General features: G+C 40.5%; 1 protein-coding gene across 2 annotated transcripts in view; it reads left to right on the top strand.

Annotated features, from left to right (window-relative positions):
• Nucleotides 1-20,405, top strand: part of RELN (reelin) — a 284,897-nt gene that overhangs the window by 63,425 nt on the left and 201,067 nt on the right. For both annotated transcript variants that reach the window (XM_059471986.1, XM_059471987.1), the window contains exon 3: nucleotides 18,282-18,417. In XM_059471986.1, the coding sequence (XP_059327969.1) occupies nucleotides 18,282-18,417 (136 nt within the window). The remainder of the gene's footprint in view (nucleotides 1-18,281; nucleotides 18,418-20,405) is intronic.

The following is a 20,405-nucleotide window of genomic DNA, read 5'->3' as shown; positions in this document are numbered from 1 at the left end:
GGGCAGGGAGACCTTCCACCAGACCAGGTTGTTCAAAGTCCATCCATGGCCTTGAACTCTTCGAGGGATGGGACAGCCACAGCTTCTCTGGACAAGCCCTTTTAGTGCCTCACCACCTCACAGCAAAGAATTTCTTCCTAATATCTAATAAAAACCTACTCTCTTTCTGTTTGATGCCATTCCCCCTTGTCCCACCACTACAGGCCCTTGTGAAAAAATTCCTCTCCATCTCTGTAGGCCCCTGTGAGGTTTTGGAGGGCCACTGTAAAGGCTGAACAATCCTAATTGTGTTTCATGGCTGTAATTAATCATTTTTGTGGCACTCCTCTGGACTCTCTCCAGCAGGTTCATGTTGTTCTTTTGCTGTGAGCCCAGATGTGGATGCAGCTCTGCAAGTGGGGTCTCACCAGAGTGGAGCAGAGGGGCAGGATCCCCTCCCCTGCCCTGCTGCCCACATTCCTGTTGGTGTAGCCCAGGATATATTTGGCTTTCTGGGCTGTCCGTGCACATGGCTGGGTCATGCTCAGCCTCTCATCCAGCAGCACCCCCAAGTCTTTCTGCCCAGGGCTGCTTTCAATGCACTCTCTGCCCAGCCTGTGTTTGTGCTTGGAATTGTTCCAATGCAGGTGCAGGATCTTGCACTTGATCTCGTTGAATTCATGAGCAACTGCATCGTCGAGTTTCCTTGGGACCCTGGATGCATTTCATCAGGTCCCATAGATTGTGCACTTTCAGGTTCCCTAGAGGGTCTCTCACCTGACTTTCTCCTGCAGCAGGTGGATCTTTGTTCTGCCAATTCCTGCCTTTGCCTTCTGCACTTGGGATGTGCGGCTGGAGCACTTGCTGGTGAGGACCAAGGCTGTGGCAGCAGTCCTGTAACCATCTCTTGGTTCACCACAGGCACAGAGAGTGTGTCAGGTTGGCACAGGGTGCTTCTGTCTCTCAGAGCAGAGTTGCCTGCTGGTGTCACCCACCACCTTTTCTTACTGGCTCTGCTTGTTGCACAGGGAGCAGAAGGGGCTGCCCTGCTCAGTTCCAGCATCAGTCCTGATGTGATGGGTCCTTCCTCTTCAGAACTGCAGGGCAGGGAGGTTGTTCTGCATGGGAACGCCAGCCTTAGGTGAAGTCTCTTCCTCCTGCAGGTCCTTGCTCTTGCAAGTTTCCTTGTTCCAACAGGACTGTGGGAAAGGGGTGGATGGGAGATTGTTTTGCTGTTTTTAAGGTTGGCTTGGTTTACCAAATAATCTGTTTACCAAATAATCTGTTTACCATGTTCCATGTGCCTAACCTGACTGAAAATTTCTTCCCACCTGGCCAATGCTTAAATCATAAAAAGCTGTCACACTTGGTGATTTCAGATCTTCCAGATTTCTGATGAAAATCCTGACTAACATTTCATGACACTAGTAATGAAAGTGCTATTTAGTGATGATTTATAAGGGACAGCTGGCCTAAGGGATTCAAATGCTTAATGCCATGAATTTTGTTTTGTTATTGTTTGGGACCACTTTTGAATATAGGGATATTGTATTTTTAATTGAAGTGCCTCAGGAAAGACTAAAAATGGAATTTTGGAACGAAATGAATCAAAGTTAAACATTAAAATAAAAGTTTCAGAATATTCTGGGCACAAAAGTATTATTTCAGTGAAAACAGATTCTATTATTTTCAACTCTTCTAATTAACAATGGAGAAGAATAGTTATTGTGTGAAAGTCCATCAGTTAAACAAGAATTCACTTGATTAATACATGCAGAATAATACATGTTAGTCAAATACTGTTTTCCTCTGAGATCCCATTAAAAACTTGATGAAAGTTTAATTACAACATAGGCCAGTTATGTTTAGATGACACTGGAAGCAACAAGCCCTTCAAATAATGGGGATGACACAAAGAGAATCAACAATTGTCATGAGCCAAACTGGAATTCTGCAGATTTCAGCCAAATGGCTGGACAACACAGGCAAAGGTGCTCTTTTGTTGATGGCATGTTGTTATGAAATTACATTTTTCATTCTTTGTGGGTAATTTTATTTCCAGAAGTCACCTGAGGATTTGAAAGATTTGTACATAAGTTTTGGATTTTATGAGAAAATTGATGACAGAAAAACTCTGACCAATACATGCTGGATTTTGTGAACACTGAAGGTTTGCCTTGGAATTAGCTGTTTGATATTTACTTATCTCCCCTTTTCCTCAAGAAAGAAGTTGAAGATAGCTCTGTTCTTCAGCCCTGTCATGGGGACTGTCATTTGAGAGCCGCTTGAGGACAGGGACATTTGGGGTCTGCAGACAGTGTGGAAGCAGAGTAGAAAGAATGGGATGGTGGAGAGGTTGAGGGGAGGATGTTTGCTGGAGCAATGGGAGTGAGGGAGAAGTAAGCATGAGACCAGAGCAATCACCTGTTCAAATGAAGCTATTTAAATCAAAGTGGGAAAAATTAACCCAAGAACTCAGATGTTGAGTTTGGTTTGAGTTTTTACAAAGTGCATAAAAAGTTTGTAAGTCAGCCTTCAACTCACAGACAACACTCCTGGAATGTACTGCAATGTGTGGCATAGCTGCATTTTTTAATTGAATGTAGCACAATCATTGGTGGCCCTTCAGAAAGGAGTGAAGAATAGGATGTTCTTTCTTTGAGTGGTTATAAGGGAGAGCTGCATGACCATGCACATCAGAGCTCAGTGAAGCTCCATGGGAAAAGCATAAGCCTCAAAGCAAAAGTACTGCTGTTCCTGCTTAGACCATCTGACCAAAGAAAGGCTTTCCTTCAGGAAATATCCTCCAGACAGAAGGCTCAGAAGTTCTAAAATAAGATTTTCTATGGTACACTGGATTTTAAGAGGTATTTTATGCACAGAAAATAAGTACTGACGGAACAACAGGAGCTCCAGGAAGGAAGCTGTGATCAAACTGGTATATTCTCCAGCAGAGATCCAATTCTAACAGGATAAAGATATCAGATACTGTAGTAGCTGATTCATATTTCCTGTAAGAAGACCTCTACTGGTGTGGAGTGCACTTATATCTACAGCCATACTTGTACAGATGTAGTCATTTAGCTGTCAGTTTCTTGTCCAAATGCTCTGCCACATTTCAGGCTCAGCTTTGAATGTAGCCACACATTCATTTTTTATGAATAAAACATCACATTAAAATGATCCCTTCAGCAGCAAAGATTTGTATTAAAGGTTATTTTCAAATTTTCTGTACTAATATAGCATCTTTTTATTACCTTCATGATTTCAAAGCACACCAGAGAGCACCAAAACCAACCTGCCTCACCCACTACTATTCAGAGATCTATCATGGCCTCTCTTCAATTCAGCCTTTCTGTTATTAATGTTCTTCTCCATTTTCCAGCAAATCTTCTCTTTTTTCCCACTTTGAAAGTAAATTAAATTTACTGAGATAGATATCCCTAATGGCATGTTTCTCCTGAACTAATCCACATATTACATGTCATTGAAAATTGCACAGAGTGAGTAGAATTAGGTATAAAAAGATTTAAAATTCTGATTGCTACATCTGCAGTGAATATTGGGAATTTGTTTCAGCTCACAGCTGTTATCTCCATCAAGAGTCCTTTCTTTGCTAGTACAATAAAAGCTGCCTGCTAGCAAGAAAAAGATTTCTTTCCTTCATTTTTTTGGAAATAGTTGTATTGGAGGGCTGACCATGGGGATCACAATCTTTTTGTTGCATATATTACGTTTTTGCTCTCTGTAATCCTTATTATCAAGGAATTCCTGAAAACTGAATGGGACATAAGTTATAGGTAGCTTTCTGTGGAGCCCATCCCAAGCACCCATCTCTCCATGTTGTTTATAACAGGACTGTAACCATTTGCTGTGTGAGGACTGCCTCATTATGCATTTAAAGTTCAAGTGGTCTGGACCCTTCTTGTGGGAGTTATCAGGGCTCAAGTGTTTACTCAGTTTTTATGTACGTTTTACAATTTAATATGTTCCTATCAGTAGCTGATGTAAACTGAAATTAGCTGAAAGCTAATTTGGAGCTGCTCACAGGAGTGTAATTATTCAGAAAAGTGACTTCAGCATAACCAAACTTAACTATTTTAAGATAGGTAGTTCAGGTGGTATAAGTTGTTGATATGAGTAGGGCAGATCTGTGCTTATGTCATGAAGTGTTTGTGTGTGATAAAATGTTTTATTTCCTTAATGTGGTATTTTAAAGGATCTCTTACATGTACCATTTAAGAATGAACAAGGCAAAAAGAAGCGTTCAAAAGCTGGAAGATCATATTGCATGTTTTTGTTCTTTCCATGATCACCAAGTCTCTATGGTCATCTAATTGAAGCTTAGATGTCATTTCCAAAGAGCTGTCTGTGCTTTGTACCACACTGAATACACCTGTGTAAGGAATAATAAAACTGTAACTATCACCCCAGAAAAATAATGCACCCACCTGCACAGTACTGGCAGCCCTGGAGCTTTTAACATATTGCCAGGACAACCTGGAGCTCCAGTTGGGCAGTGCTCGTTTTCAAAACACTTAAATGAAAAATAGGTGGAAAACTAATTATGGAAGTTATTTCAAAGTGAAGTACAGTGATTTGTTGAGATAAATTGCAAAATAAAGAGCAGGCAGTGTTAAAAGTGTGGAGTACATAAATTTATTACAGCCACAATTAGTGATCACAAATATTCTACAGTGAATAATTCTACAGTGAATATTTTTGGGGGGAGCAGGACAAAGGCATTCCCCAATCCTCCATGTCTTTGTGAACTTGTAGAGATAGAGCTTCTCCCCTGGGTGACCACCATGGTGCTGCCTTCAGCCTCCCTATGGAATGCTCTGTCGCCCTTTGGATTCACTTGTATGACATGGCTTCAATCTACCCAAAAAGCAGATTAAGCAATGCAATATCCTTCCTCAAGGATGATTTGGGCACTGCACTAAATAATGCTCTGTCAGTCAGCTTTAGGATGCCACATTCTTCCAGATCAAACTCTTTGGCATATTAACCCATAGTTGTAGATCAATTGGAAACTCCTTAATCTTTTCAGATTTGCTAAGCATTTATTTACCAGAAATATCCTTTTGTATACTATTTTATCAATGAGTGACAGGATCCAGAAGCACTCTCTCCATTCATAAATTAATAGATGCCATCCAAGAAAATCAGTGCCAGGTTAGAGAACATGGACATGTGGAGAAGGACTGATATCAGTGAGAGCTGATGTTACAGAAAAGTCACAATTGCAAAGTGTCTGGAAGTCGCAGAAGAAAACACCTCAATTAGCATGCGTGGCAGGGCTGAGATTAATGTAATTTAGGAAACCTTCTCATTTCCGAACTGCTAATCTGCCTTGAACAAGAAAAAATATATTTGAGACCTTGAGATGTAAAGTTAAATTTCTCCCTGAGTGAAACACACACTTTTTTCATTGCAAAACAATAATGAAGGGGAGAACTTCCCAGCAGACCTGCAGCTCTTCAAGGTATTTTTCTTGTTAAGGGCAGATTAGCACGTCAAAAAGCAGAGCCATGTTTTATCTTTACATTTTTAGCCTTCTCTTTATACATTAATGGGACTGCAGCTCTCTAGTGTAAGTCCCTTGGGTGTTACTTTGACTTAGCATATTCTTTAAACCCTTTTTAAATCCACAGTAAAATCTTGGAACATTTATCCTACTAGAGCCACAGTGGGGGGGCATCAGCTGGGAGAGGCGAGCTTTCAGCTGTGTTCATTCATGGCACTGAGGCAAGCAAGGTTTCAGATTAAATTCAAGCATCTATCTGATGCAGGAGGAGAACCTGGGATGCTCTGCTCACACTCACATCTGGAGTCCAAATATTTTTTCCATTTCCATCCCAAATTCTAAAATGCAGCTCTGGCCTTCTTACACATGATCTTTACTTTGGTGGTGTCCTCATATTTACACAGGATGGGATAAAGTTTTCTTTTTTTCAGCAAAACCATGAGTTGATTTGTAGGTCATGTGGTAGAGGGCTCCGCTCCCTGTTTCTGTAGCACCCTTAATTTTCATGCACGTTGTTACGTTGGCTGCTATTACATGAACCTTGATTAGGCTTCAGAGGTGAATATTTTATTCTGTTTTAATTTTGTTTTCCATAAATGCATAGGACACCAAGTACAGCAGGGGCTGCAGCTGCAGCAGGGGTGTGGAGCAGTGAGTGCCATTCTGGGGACACAGCCCTGCCTCTGGGCCAGCCCAATGCCAGCCCATGGCAGCACCCCCAGGAATACATTTTAGGATGCTTTATTGAACATGAAATGACTGCAGGAGATCAGCATTGACCCTTTAGTCATAAAGTGCTCTTCTGAGGACACAGACTCCAATAACTGCAGGTTTTTTCCTGCAGTATTTTTCCCCAGGAGTTTTGGTTAACACTGACTGATGGTTTATAAGGGGGTTACTGTTCTTGGTAGATTGCTTTTATTTTCCTGTCTTATATCTGATCTGGAAGTGCTTTTGCATGTTGAGGATTGATGATGTTTTGTCTAGAAGTAAGTTTCAGGCAAAGGAATGAAATGCAGCCTTTCTTTCTTTGCATTCTTGTGATTCTTGACTGACTGTATGTGTTGTCAGATAGAAACAAAACTGTAGTGTTACAATTTTTGTCTATGGTATATATGTCTAAATATATACCACATAGCAGGGGGCAGTATATCAGATTTTTTTTTTCAGTAGAGTAAAAGTAGTAATGTGGGAATTAATTATTAAAATAATTTACTCTCCTTCTGAGCTTGCTGGCTGTGATTATTTTTGCTTATTTTGGTATGTAAATATTTGTATTTATATTTTGTTTCCTTAAATATTTTGCTGCTGTTCATGTTCATTAGCTTGCAATATATTTTTTGAGGAGTTTTCTTATGGGTGCCATTCTGCCTGCAGTGGACAGAAATTCAGCCTGCTGACTATGCTGCCCTTCCCTTTAATACTCTCAACATTATGGTCCACTGCTGACCAGTAGGGGAGAGGCATTATGAAAATGCAAAGAATTGGATCATTGCACTATTTAGGATAAACCAGGAGGCAAAATAAATTACTGCACATTTTACAAGAGACAGGGAGCAATTTTTAGACTTTCTGTTTTGTCCTGTAAATTGTAAAAAGAGATGTTAGATAGAGATGCATAGAGAATTACAGCAAATTTTTGTGTTTGTAGAAAAGGAATTTTTCATTTTCCTTTTTAAAATTTTTTCCAAAAATACCATGAAAGTCTGCAAATCACAGTTCATATTTCTGTTTTGATGATGAAAGAAAGCATGATCAATGTGTATGAGGGAAACAGTTTGATTTTCACACTCCAGCTTCACTGAGTACCTGAATATCCAAACTTCTGCCTCTATTGCCCCTGTCTCTGGTGGCATCTGAGATGACCCTGTTGGGGTCAGCTAGGTGCTGGTGAGGGATGAGGGCTCAGCCAGGCTGTCCTTTTGGGCTGCCACATCCTGCTGCTGGTACCCAGCACACAGAGCACACACTCGCCCTCCCAGGAATGCTTTAGCCCAGACCTAATGCCTTCTAAAAGCTATCAATGCTATAATAGCTGTATTAATGCTGTAAAAGCTACCAATTTAATAGATTTGCAGCCTCAGAGGAGGAAAATCAGTCAGGTTTTTTCCTGATACATCCAAATATCTGTGGACCATACAGGTGGTGTACAGGACTGTGCTTCCTTCCACACTGGTTTGATCTGGACAGAGATACTGGTGGATTTCAGCCAGCAGCACTGAATTTCAGCATGGTTTCAAAAAAAGAACTCCTGGAGATTGACAATTTTATTTGAAATTCCTCCATTCAATCCATAATACCATTTTTCCAGCCCCACTTCTCCCTTACCTCTCCCACCAATCTGGTCAGTGATTCCTCTGCTCTCTTCACCCCTTTGCAGAGGCCAAGAATGGCCATGGTGCCCATTATGCAACTTTACTGTTCTGGTTTTTATGTTTATGAATTCTGAGGAATTTGTAGCAAACCAGCACTAATGTGTCATGGGTTCAGCTGCTGAAAAAGGCAAACATCCTGACTCCTGATCACAGTGTTACAGACAATGTAGGTACAAATGGCACATGTGTAAGTGGTTGTGTAGTGGTTGTATGAAGATAAAACCACAATCTACCATTACCTCAGCTGGCTTTTCCCTCACAGATGCATCTCTCCTGCCTGCATGCCATCTTCCCAGAGCAGAGAGACTTTTGTGAGGCTCAGATGTCACAGAAGTCTCCCAGAGATTATGGGACTGGCTGTGTCACAGGTCACTTCAGTGTCCCAGCAAGGGTCCCTGGGGTTGTAGGAGGCCTTACATAGGTCACCCCAATGTAGGTATTGCTGAGGTTCCTGTAAGCCCAGCTGTGGCAAGGGGGATCATGAGACCTGTAGTACCTCCAGAACTGCTCCTATGAATGGAAAGTGCCTCTTGTCTCCAGCTCTGTGGAGATGTTGCAGTTGACACTGGTGAGGAACAAACTGCAGTGAGCCACTCACTCAATTTCCAACCCTCTACACTCCCTGGGATGGGGAAGAGAATCAGAAAAAGGTAAAACTCATGGGTTGAGATCAGAGCAGTTTAATAATTGAAATAAAGTAAAATGTAATATTAATAAAAATGAAAAAGCGAGAGAGGTATAAAAGTCAAGGGGAAAACCAAATAGTGCCAATACAATTGGTCACCACCTGCTGACCAATGCTCCTCCCATCCCTGAGCAGAAATTGGCAACTTCTGGCCAAGTCCTCCTGTTTACAGACTGGGCATGACATCCCATGGCATGGAATGTCCCTTTGTCATTTGGGTCAGCTGTCCTGGCCATGCTCCTCCTGGTTTCTGGTGCACCTGCTCATGGCACAGCATGAGACACTTGGCTTGACACCTGACACTGAAAGTCCTTGACTTAGGGGTCAGCACTACTGAGCAACAACTGAAAAATCAGCTTGTTATCAATGCTATTCTCATGTTTAATCCAAAATACAACACTAGGAAGAAAACCAGCTCTATCCCAGCTGACCCAGACAACACAATATGATTTCAAGTTGACTTTCAGATCATCCGAGATAAGGAAATGGGGGATAAAACAGTATACCTTCCATAACAACATCACTCCAAAACAGGAGGAGACGTCTGCAAATGATAAATGCTCCATCTGGAAAGATTTATATGGAAATCCCTCTGGTTTCATTATGTAGTTGTCCTTATTGATTGGTTTGACTGACTTAATTTGCCTTGGAGGAAACTATCAATTTTAAAGCATCAGAGTTCACCAGCAGTGTTGATAACAGAGATATAAGGAGTAATTAGGGACAGTGCAAGTGCAACCAGGATAGGAGGTGCTGAGTGGCTCCTGTGGTGACTGAGGCAGTGACAGCAATGAGGGCAAACACAAAACACGGCTGCGGGCGAAGGATCAAAACAGAGGAAATGCCTTACAAGGCAGACTGCTGCCAGAAACCATTAACTTCATTTCGAATAAATTAAAGAGAGATTTAGGCTTTTGTAGGTAAAGCCATTATTCTAATTAGTCATGCTAGGCTATAGAAGAGCAAACAAGATACCAGGAAGTGTTACCAGCAACCACATAGACAAGAGAGGATGCTGTCACTGCAAACCACTCAGACCAGCTCAGCTGAGTCTGGGATGAAGACTATCTATTATCTTATTTTAAGAACCCGACTTGGTGCTTTCTAGGTGCATTATAGATCCAATCAGGATGTCTGTGTTTATAGATGAGTGCTGGGCAGTTACATTTTTAGTGACCTGTGCAGTGAATTTCTAGTTATTGCTCAGCAATGTTTCATTTGATGTCCCTTGCTCTGGTCAGCAGGGAGGTTTGCTTGGGTCACGGCTCTGTTTAAATGAGTGGGTCAGGATGGTGTTGCCATTTAAGGCTGCTGGTTCACAGTTTCACCTCTACTAAAGCAAATTCAGGGCAATTCCAGGGGCTCCAGTGCTGCTTTGGTGAATTGTTGCTGCTGTAAGGAGAAGGATGTGGTTACTGCTGGCTCTGACAATGAGTCTGGTGGGAGCAGATGTCTGGTGAGATAACAAGCTGTCCCTTTGTCACATTTGTCCCTGGTATAAGCCCTATCAAGCAGAGTGTCTCATGTTTGGCTCATGAGACAAAGATTTATGTTTGCAAAGTGGAAAGATTCAGAACAAAGCTATATTTTTTGGAAGTTGTATGAGAGCTGCTCATGTGGATGAGGCACCAGTCAGTAACAATTTAAAATAAAAGTGGATGCAAACCAGGGACAGTTGCTTTCCTTCAACAGAATAAACTGGAATTTGGTGCTAAATAAACTAGATTTTGTTGCTAAAATAGAAACTGTGAAAAGTACAGAATGAAGGTATCAGCCTAACAGGTCTATAAAGAAATATATATAAGTTGCTTATTATAAAACATGCTGGGACTATTAGGAAAACATTTAAAATAGATTTTGGCTCAAGCTTTTGGAAATAGATTTTTTTCTTCTTCTATATTTCAGCAACACAGTAACTTATTAGCATTTTCTATTTATATTACTGCTGGTCCCTGTTTACTGTTACTAAATCTACTTGCCTTGGAGCACTTAGTGCTGTGCTGCTCTCTGTGGAGCACTTAGATCTCAGCAGTAAATTGTCTTCTCATCCTCCTGACAATGGCCTGAAACCACCAAGAGGCTGCAGACCAGGGCCTCACCAACCCATTCCCCTGAGTCGTGCAGCCAAATCACACATTACACAAGGGACTCACTCAGTGAGGCGATATTCTTCACAATTCCACATTTCCACAATTCTCACCATTCTCCACAATTTCCATATGTATAGGTCCTGTTAGGTTTAATGAGACCAGTACTTATAAATCCCTGAGATTAAATTATAACCCTAAATGAGTTCTAACAGAAAGTGCTCAAAAGTTTTGATTAACAATCCCATTAAAGAAGAACATTAAAAGTGAGATTAAGCAAAAAATATCCTCCCTTTCAGACCAAATTTTCAAAAATCTGTTCATTAGTTGTTCATTCCTGCAAATCTCTGTTTCTAGTAGATGGTTTGCAGAAAATATTCACAAATGTGGATATAAAGCACTTCTCCTGTAAGCACCTAAAAGCTCTATTCTGAACTGTTTCCCTGAATCCCAGTTTGTGAATGTAATTAAAATGTGAATTTGCAATAAATTATTGTTTTCAGAACTATGAAGAAAATATATTTACATTTCATGTATGGGGGAAAAAAGGTTATAAAACCCACTATTATTATCTCAAGTGTGAGTCACATCAGCACTGTGGTACCCTCTGAAGAATCAGGTTGCTGTACTCAGGCTCTGGTTTTCTCCTGACCACAGAAGGAATTATGGATTTTAGAGACAGACTTTATTAGGCTGTTTTACACATATCTGGTTTTTTTCCTAGTGTTCTGATTAACATGTAAATGGTATTTTCCCCCCAGCATTGCAGATAGTGAAAAAATTTATTATTTAATAGTGAATCAGTAGCAATAATAATAATAATGAAGCAAACACCTGACTTCAAGAAAGATAAAAATAACATATTGCTGGGTGGGAGAATGTGTCTGTTGGTTGCTGGTCTTTTCTTTCTTCATACTCTTTAATAATTTATCAAACCATCCTGACCCTTAATTGATCACAAGGCTACCAAGTGCTTTAGCAGTCTGCTACACTCTGTCAAATGAGATGTGTTTTTTCCTGTGAAGCAGAATGAAATCTCCCCCAAAAATCAATTGGCAACAGCGAATTTCAGCTGGGTGGGTGCAGTTCACTTAGGGCCACATTCTGCACTTTTACTCCAGTTGAAAGGAACTTACATATGTAATTTAGAAACATTTAGCTGGCTACTTGCTTGGGTAAAAACTGCATGAGCTCACAACTGTACATTTGTGTTCATTCTTTAGAAATTATAGTTATCAGCTCCAGATATTTCTTTACCCCCAATGGTCCTTTTTAACATGGATTATTAATGTTTTCCTTAAACATTTTGGTGGGATTTTTTTTTTAAAGACAAAACCTGCCAAAATCCAGGGAGCAATTTGATTTTCTTCCCATCACTATTGCTAAAATTTTAAGACTACATTGCAGGGTTCGGAGAGGGGTTCATAACTGTTTAATGATGTTGTTCAAATATTCTTCCAATAACTGAAACTATGGCATTATTTCACTCTCTGTAGCATTCAGTGAAAACATAAATTTCAGTTTTACATATATTTACAGGTGAGTCTCAAAAAGGTCCTTTAAAACATTTGAAGATATGCAGGACAAAGGGAAGTTCCTACCTCTGAAAGTGTGGTCTGAAAGCTGCAGCTTTAGCTGCTGTAAATAGCACATCATGTCTGTATACATTCAGATTTTATCCTAAATTGTTCCTTAAGGTCTCCACTTGGCTTTCTGTGAGTTCAGGTCGTGGCAGGCACCAGTGCAGCTGTGCTGGGGCCTGTGCTGCACCTCAGATAATGTGGATAACATGGATAACATCAAATAACATGGCTTCCCCTGAACCTGCAGAGGACCTTGGTTCTGCACAGTCCTGGAGCCCTGTTCTACAGGGGTTTTGCTGAGGAACCAGGCTCCTTGTTAATGGCACAAAGTTGTCACTTGTCCCAGCACTCCTGGATCTCAGTGGTGTGCTCTTCCATGTGACGGGAGTGTCACAGGGGGGCACCTCTATAACTGATCCTCAGTTTCTTAGAGAGGATGTGATTCTGGAAAGTGGAGACTGTGGGCATAAGCTCCCTGCCAAAGTGATTACTTTAATTGAAAATATTAAAAAAAGGCTACAATCATCTTTTCCATTTTGAAAAAATTAATCATCCCCCTCAGAAAAAGTCCCTGGTGCTGCATGGGGAAAACAAGTAGCAAGCCCTGGTTTGGCCACTTGTGCATGAGATTCAGCACAGGAGGTGTTTTCAGGCATAGTCACTTTTGCATAATTTTTGCTTTTTTACACCAGACAGAACTGTGCTTACCTTGTGGGTTTGTGGATCATCCTTTGAGATGCTAGAGCCTGGATGGAGAACAGAGCCCCCAGCTCTGCTTCCCAAGGGAAGAGATGGTTCCTAGGGTTAGGTACTTTATTTTTGTAAAACGCAAAATCTAATTTGAAAATGTCAGTTTCTGACTCAAATTTATTATCTCCTAATCAGGAATTATTGCTTTCTCAAAGATGCCAGAGTTATTTTGTTACTTGGAGCTTTTTCTTCTTGGAATTTCATCAATATTTTATGTATGGCATTTTGCTCTCACTTACACATTTCTGTGAAAATGGAAGCATGAAGCAGATAATCAGTTTAGAAGCAGCAAAGCCAAAATTTAAATTCATTTTACACCTGCATTTAACATTCACTCTCTTGTTCAATATCATACTCAAATCATGTAGTAAATAGGAAGTGGTCTCTAGCTGTCATCTGGTTCATCACTGGAAATTCTGTTTCTTTTATAAGATGAAAGTTGAGCCTTAGCTATAAGGAAGGGTTTACCAAGGACCTTGACATGCACATGAGCTCCTTGTATGAAGTTCTGGTTTAGAAAACTGTTTTCTAAAGAGAATATGTCATGCTGTAATACAGAACATTATGTAGTCACATAACACAGGGTGAAAGTCAGAGCTACTGCAGGCCCATGCGTCTCAGACTTGCAAAGCAGAGAAAGATGTGACTCTTTCCTGCATTTATCTGGGAAAATTAGATTGCATTAGATGCTTCCCGCGCTCTGTCACTAGACAAGATCATTTTTGTCTTCCAGGGGCCCAAATGGGAGAATGGCTGCTATCATCTGTGTTCTCCCTTTTGGAGAAGTTACCCAACAAGGTGAATGTAATAATGAGTTCAGGATCAGCACCTGAATTTGGGCATTTGTGGACCACCATTTTCCCATCTCACACACCTTTGTGTGTGCCATCTTATAAAAGAAACAAAATATTTCCCTGCATTAGCTGTCACAGCCCTACTAGGGGTTCTAATTATCAATTAAATACTTTTAAACATTTAAAGATTGAAGTTATGTATTTATCACCTGACTTTACCTAAGCTTGTCCTTCCAATATTTTTCTCTATCCCTGCATTTCTTGTATTAATTTTATCCCTTGAAATCTACCTCTTCAAATAGAAGTTCTTTCATTGACTATAGATAGTGTATTGAAGAGAGCTAAACACATTTTGTTTAAAGTTTACACAATAAAAACAGCTGCTGAGTTCCCTCTTGAGAAGGACTGAGAATGTGTAATTTCTGTCCTGGCAGTGCTGTTGGCAGGTACAAAGCTTGTCTGGGATTTGAATGGTTGTAATGGTTATTCTGATCATACTGAGATTCCTAAAGCCTCGGAAATTTTAGGGGATGGAGAATCTAGAAAGAAGTCTGCAGCAGGTGATTATGAGAGTGCACACTGTAAAAGCCAAGGCAGAAGGAGTTCAGAGAGATGCTCACAGCCTTTTTGCATGCAGCATGTTTTAGAGCTGTGGATGGGTACCTCTCACAAAACTCTGAGCATTTCAGTACTCATTAAGTCACATGGAAACACTTGAGTTTTTCTGAAGTGTTTATAGACTTATACAGGATGATCTTAAAATTTCACCTAAAGATTTTTAGTTTTGTGCGACTTGTGAGACTTTGTGAGACTAGACTTGAATGTACATAGTGGCACTGGTCACCAGGGTGTGAGGGAGATACCTACACACAATATTGACCTGAGCCACTCTGAAGCTGTCAGAGGTACATAAAGGATCCACTTTTGTTCTTAGAGCTGCTATATTATCAGGCTTGTCGCATAATCATTTAAATTTTTTGTAGCAGAATGTTTTTTCACTTTTGTACTTTGATTTGCTATGGGGCAAACATGCAGCCTGAGAAGCAGCTTACCAGTTTGGAGAGGGGCTGGAGGAGAGGGGTGGAGTTGCCTTCCATAATAAGGAACCGCAAAAAGACTGAAAGAAAAAGGTGGAATAATATTCTTTGCCCTTAATTTAACAAGTTCTTAGTATCAATTTAATTGTCCAGTGTTTTTTGCATTTTTATCCTTTTTATGTTCAACCTTCAATGGCAAACCTTGGAATTTAAGCATCAAAAAGTTTTTTAATATTGCTGTCATTCACTGAAGTTTCATTATTTAATTGTTGTTAAATGTTCTGAAGGCTCTGAACTCCTAAATGGAGTTGATGTACTCAGTAAAGGTCCAGCAGATGAGGAGGGTTGTTTTTATTGCAATAATATAGCAATGAATTATTAATAAAATATAAAGATAACATGGTAATAAAATTATAAAATTGGGATTTGAATGATTGCTGTACTATTCATTGACTTTTTTTCTGAAAAAAAATTTAATTACTTGGGTTTTTTTCCTTGTTTAGAATTTATTCTAGTAACTGCAAAATTGTTCTTTTTTTAAACTGTAAATCAAAGGAAAAAGAAATTCTCCACAGATGTTGTATGCGTTTGATGTATTAGGCACATTGTTGCAGTATACTGCCTGAAACCTAGGGAATTCATTAACTCACAAGTTGCTGCCAAGGAGGGAAGCAGTCACATTCCCCAAGCTGCTCTGCCTGTCCCCTGGCTGGGGGATGTGTTAGGGCAGCCTTTGTCCTCCCTTGCATTTGCCTGGCTCTGGAGAAAGGGGAATTTCTTCAAACTGCAGGGCTGTTCCTGCTTCTCCCCTGACAGCATCTGTTATTTAATTACCCTGATAGTCTGAGGCTGGCTGTTCCCACTGCACAGCCAGGGATGGTGAGAGATGAGAGCTGCAGCAGCCCCCAGACCCAGCCCACTGTGCTGGAGCCACTGGCTTTAGCACAGCTTCAGAGAGAGGGACAGGCTTTGGGAACAAATCAGAGTTACCACCTGGCACCCTGGGCAAAGCAAGGCAGTTGCCCAAATGGCATTTGCTCTGTGAGGGATCTCTCTGGGCATATTTTTGGACACACTTGTCCCAGCAGAGCTCTGCTGCAGGACTTCAGCAGTGAGAGCAGGGCAGTGAGCCTGGGCACCAGGCAAGAGGGATTCCTTGAGGATGTTACTGCCACCCCTCCCAGTTAGCCAAGAGAGGCAAATAAAGCAATACAGCATGGCAAGAAGTGGCCAGACCTCATCTGCACCTAGTCTCTTGCAATAAAGAAGAGTCAGTAAAATACCATCTCTCTGGATTTCCCTACTATTGATCTCCAGAAAAGAGGCTCCATTCAGGGGAGCTTGAGCCTTCTCTGTGACTACCCTGACACAATGAGCTGCAGCTTCATTTGGAGATTTGAGCTGTGACTATGTGAATGACAGAAAATCTCATGTGGATTTTCAGTGGGGAACTGAAAAACACTGAATGAGGAGGTTGTGGTTGTTTGCAAAAGACACAGGCATCACTACCATCACCTGCTGCCTGCTGTCACTCCTGGGATGGATCCCTTAAATTCACTGTGGCTCATTTCTCCCGCCCAAAAACTGAAGCTGGTTTAGAATTTCATAGCCCTGAGGATAAATAACATCCATAACCTTGAGCTATAGTCTGTCATCCTCACCAGTACCTGACCAGGATTTCAGACATTGCCTTTTGTCTGTAAAATGTGAAATGTTTTGCTTTTGAGACAGCCCCCACTCCATGCAAGGTACCGCTGGCATCCAATCCCTGGGGGTACCCAGTGGAGCAGTGTGCTTGAATTAGGAAGGATTTATCCCCTCCTTGATGTAAAACTCTCACTTGCAAACTCCTTCCCCATCTGGATCTGTGGGGACTTACAAAAAATTGCTGTATTCAGATTACAGGAGAATTCCCAAAAACCCAGTAATAAAGGATTCTGATACTCAGAGATTGAAGGCACACAGTTTGTGGTGATTGGGATGGGGCTGTGGCTGAGCCCCATCCCCAGTGGGCACAGCTGTGAGCAGCAGGTGAGCAGCACTGACAGCAATGAGCCAGGGAGTGCCCAGGGGCACTGACCGACACCAAAGGGAACAGAGGGCACACAGGGGCAGGGCATCAACATGAGGGGTATGAAAGGTTGGGCTAAAGAGCAAGAAGGGCAGATGCTTGAAGTGATGATAGAAGGACAGTCTTCTGAAGTGATGTTGCTCTGTATGGGCAGACACCTGAAGCCTTCTGAAGTGATATGGTGTTACTCTGTATGGGTTGAAGCTTTCTGAAATTGTGTGTTGATGCTCTGAGTACTGTGCCTGTCTCAGCTGTGGTGTGTGCTGTGGTGTACACTACGACAAGACACAGGCTTTATTTCTCTATTATTGTTTGAATTGCAACAAGCAAATTCGGGAAATACCAGCCACTATAAACTTTGAGATGCAATCACCAAATAGCTGACTGACCTTTTTGAGCCCAGTAGTGCCTGCTCCCATTGCCTTTTCCTTCTGATCCTATTTGCAATATTTCAGCCCATGTCACTGTTTTCTGAAATGAAGGTTCAATATTTGAAGTAACTTGGAACAAGGCATTTTCTTCTGATAACTGTGTTTAAAAGAATAGTTTTATCATTTACTCTTTCATGTAGGAGGAGAAAAGGTGCAGTGATCCATTCTGATAAGATTGCCTTCCTTTAAGCCAAAGGGTGTCAAACAAACAACCAAGTTGTACGACTTTGTAGGAAACTACGAAAGGGCTCCAAGGGGAGAAAGATTGCTGTCAGACATTTTTTACATTAAAAATACAGTTCTTTCGTTTAATGTTGAACTGCAGTGAATTCCAGAGGGAGAGATTAATAGATGACATTTGCATTCATTCATGTATTAAAAGCACATATGAGAAAGAAGTAAAAGAAAAATCAAAAGAACATGTACTGGTAGAACTGTGGAAGGTTGTTGCTTTTACTTCAGATCAGAAGAGTTTGTGATTCCAGGGTTCATCTGGTTGTCCCAAATAGATGTCTTTCAATAGATAATATCTTTCTCTAAGAGCTTCATTTTTCTGACTAAAATAGAACTTTTTTTTTTTTTTTGCTTCAGGTATTATTGTCTTTTAGATCTGTAATGAGTGTAAATGATGTAATGGAATAACTGATTTACAGTAGCTGTGATCCAGTTCCTCCTTCCAAAATGCAAATACTTCCTCTGGCATTGGCCTCATGAAGACTAATAGCAGAAAATACACGGAGCCTTGCAGTAAATGCAAAGTCAGCCTTGGCTCAGGCAAAGGCCAGCTCCAGTATTTTCATTGGCATTAATTCTAATTATTTGATGGCACGCCCCTGGGGTTTTTTCATTCCGTGTTGCCATGATGAAACACATGGCAGACGCATTTCTCGGTCTGTTAGCGCCTTGCAATGAGCCATTAACACTTGTTACTGTTTCCTTCCTCTGTCTCTTTCTCCCAGGAATTATGTCTGACCACCAGTTTGGAAACCAGTTCATGTGCAGCGTGGTTGCATCCCATGTGAGCCATCTCCCAACCACCAACCTCAGCTTTGTATGGATCGCTCCACCTGCAGGGACGGGCTGTGTCAACTTCATGTACGTATGGGCACAGAGCCATGGGCAGACACTCACTCTGGAGATAGTGGAACCCCCCAGCCTGCTCACACTGACTGACTAAAACAGTCAGACTACACTGACGGGTGTACACTGTAATTTGAAGTGAGAATATTGAGTTCTTCCTGGCTGAAGCATTTCTGTGCATATTGGGACTTCTTATTTTCAAAGCATGAGGAAGTTTAGCATTTAAAAGAAATTAATTCTTCTAATTAATCATATAATTGATCCTTTAAGTATATAGCCCATTTGCAGTGACACAGTCTTGTGATTATTGCATTTAATATGAGTTAGAACATCACACAAATATATTATTCATATTGTAAGAATCAATACAAAATGCAAGCATTTGAGTGTAGCTATACTCAAATATTTACTGTTCCTAATTTTTAACACTCTGAACTTCCGATGAACCAAGAATGACCAAGAGGGTTTTTTTGGTAATTTGTTTTACAGACATAAGTTATCATTTAATGTTTTAGCACCAAATAAAGTTCTAACAAAATAGCTTATCTTCAATCATTAGCATATATATTACTAACTTTTACCTTCAAGTAATTTCTAATTATTTGTCCCAGAATTTTATAGACCAGATTTGAGAGAGAAAATACACTGAGAATGCTGTCATAAGTAGAAAATGTTTCAAGTTTGACATTTTCAAGAAAAAAAGGCAGACAGTTAGTTCCCTAATTCAATAAGTGAATCATTTCAGAGACATGTTTCTGTGTTCACTGTTGTCAAAACAAGTTTTCTGAGTATTATTCCCTTTCAATCTATACTGGGAAGCAGCAGGTAAGTGCCCCATATAATCAATTTTTTTGACTTTTGTAAAAAATAACAATGAACAGCTGACTTTGACTACATAAGTTGCTGATGGTGAGCACAGTACCTGTGGATTGATTTGCCTGTGAATTTGATATTTCCCCTTACCTACATAATGCACATTTTGCCTATACTGTCAGGATACATTATTTATTACCTGTGATGACAATGTCAAGACATTTTTATTTCTGGCTATGTCTTCTTCTAAACATGTAACAGTAAATTGGGAAATAATAGTTTTGATGGTTGATAGCTAAATTGTGAGAGTGTATTTATTGAATATACAACAGTTGTATATACCTCGAGGAAATCTGTCAGCTATGGGGTTTATACAACCTTTAACTTTTTTCTAAAAATGATTTCTTTTTTGGATAAAGAAGCAGCTAAAGTTTGTTTGAGCTGCCTGTACATCTTCTCTGTTTCACTCTTGCTTACTCCCTTTTTTTCTTGAATTATTTTGTTTTCCTGCTATTCAAGAAATGTTGGTTGAATTTTTCGTCCCAACTTGCAGAGTGACTGTGAATGTATTTTTTATGAAATATGACCCTCCATTGTGAGTTTTGAGGTCAATTTCTAACCAGTCATTCATTTTCCTGTGGGTGACTTTTTCCATGGTTTTGTATTGGGTTTTTTGTTCATGTTTGCCATTGTTGAAGAAGACCTGACAAATAACTCTGCAGAAATACAAATACTATTACAAATGCTGACTCTCATTTAAGTGAAATTAAAGGAATATTTTTCTAAGGCAGTGAATGCTTGTCTATCTTGAAATCCATGGAAGGTTCAGCCCTGGCTTCGGTGGTAACAGAGTTAGATCAGCACTGAACAGTTTTGGAAATGAAACCTGTAATTTCCTGTTTAAGTCATAATTCTCCTCTTTGCCATTAGCACCCCTTGAACAAAGGTGGTGTTCCCACTGTGTTAGGGAAGTCCTTAGCCATGCATAGCAGAAATCTGAATTTATTGTTGGCTGGGTAGTTTGCAGCATGGATGTAAACCTACATCTGGCAGGGCTGAGAGGTCTGATCCTGCAAGGTCCCTGGGTCAGTCTTGGTGGCTTTTCAGGACGCCTCACATGAGGTATAAGGATGCTACATGGGTGATACTGTTTTGTCTTTGAGGATGAGCAAAATGCTGCAGTTATATCA

This window comes from Ammospiza nelsoni, chromosome 5 (genome assembly GCF_027579445.1).
Source record: "Ammospiza nelsoni isolate bAmmNel1 chromosome 5, bAmmNel1.pri, whole genome shotgun sequence".
NCBI lineage: Eukaryota > Metazoa > Chordata > Aves > Passeriformes > Passerellidae > Ammospiza > Ammospiza nelsoni.
This window is presented reverse-complemented; position numbering and strand designations above follow the sequence as displayed.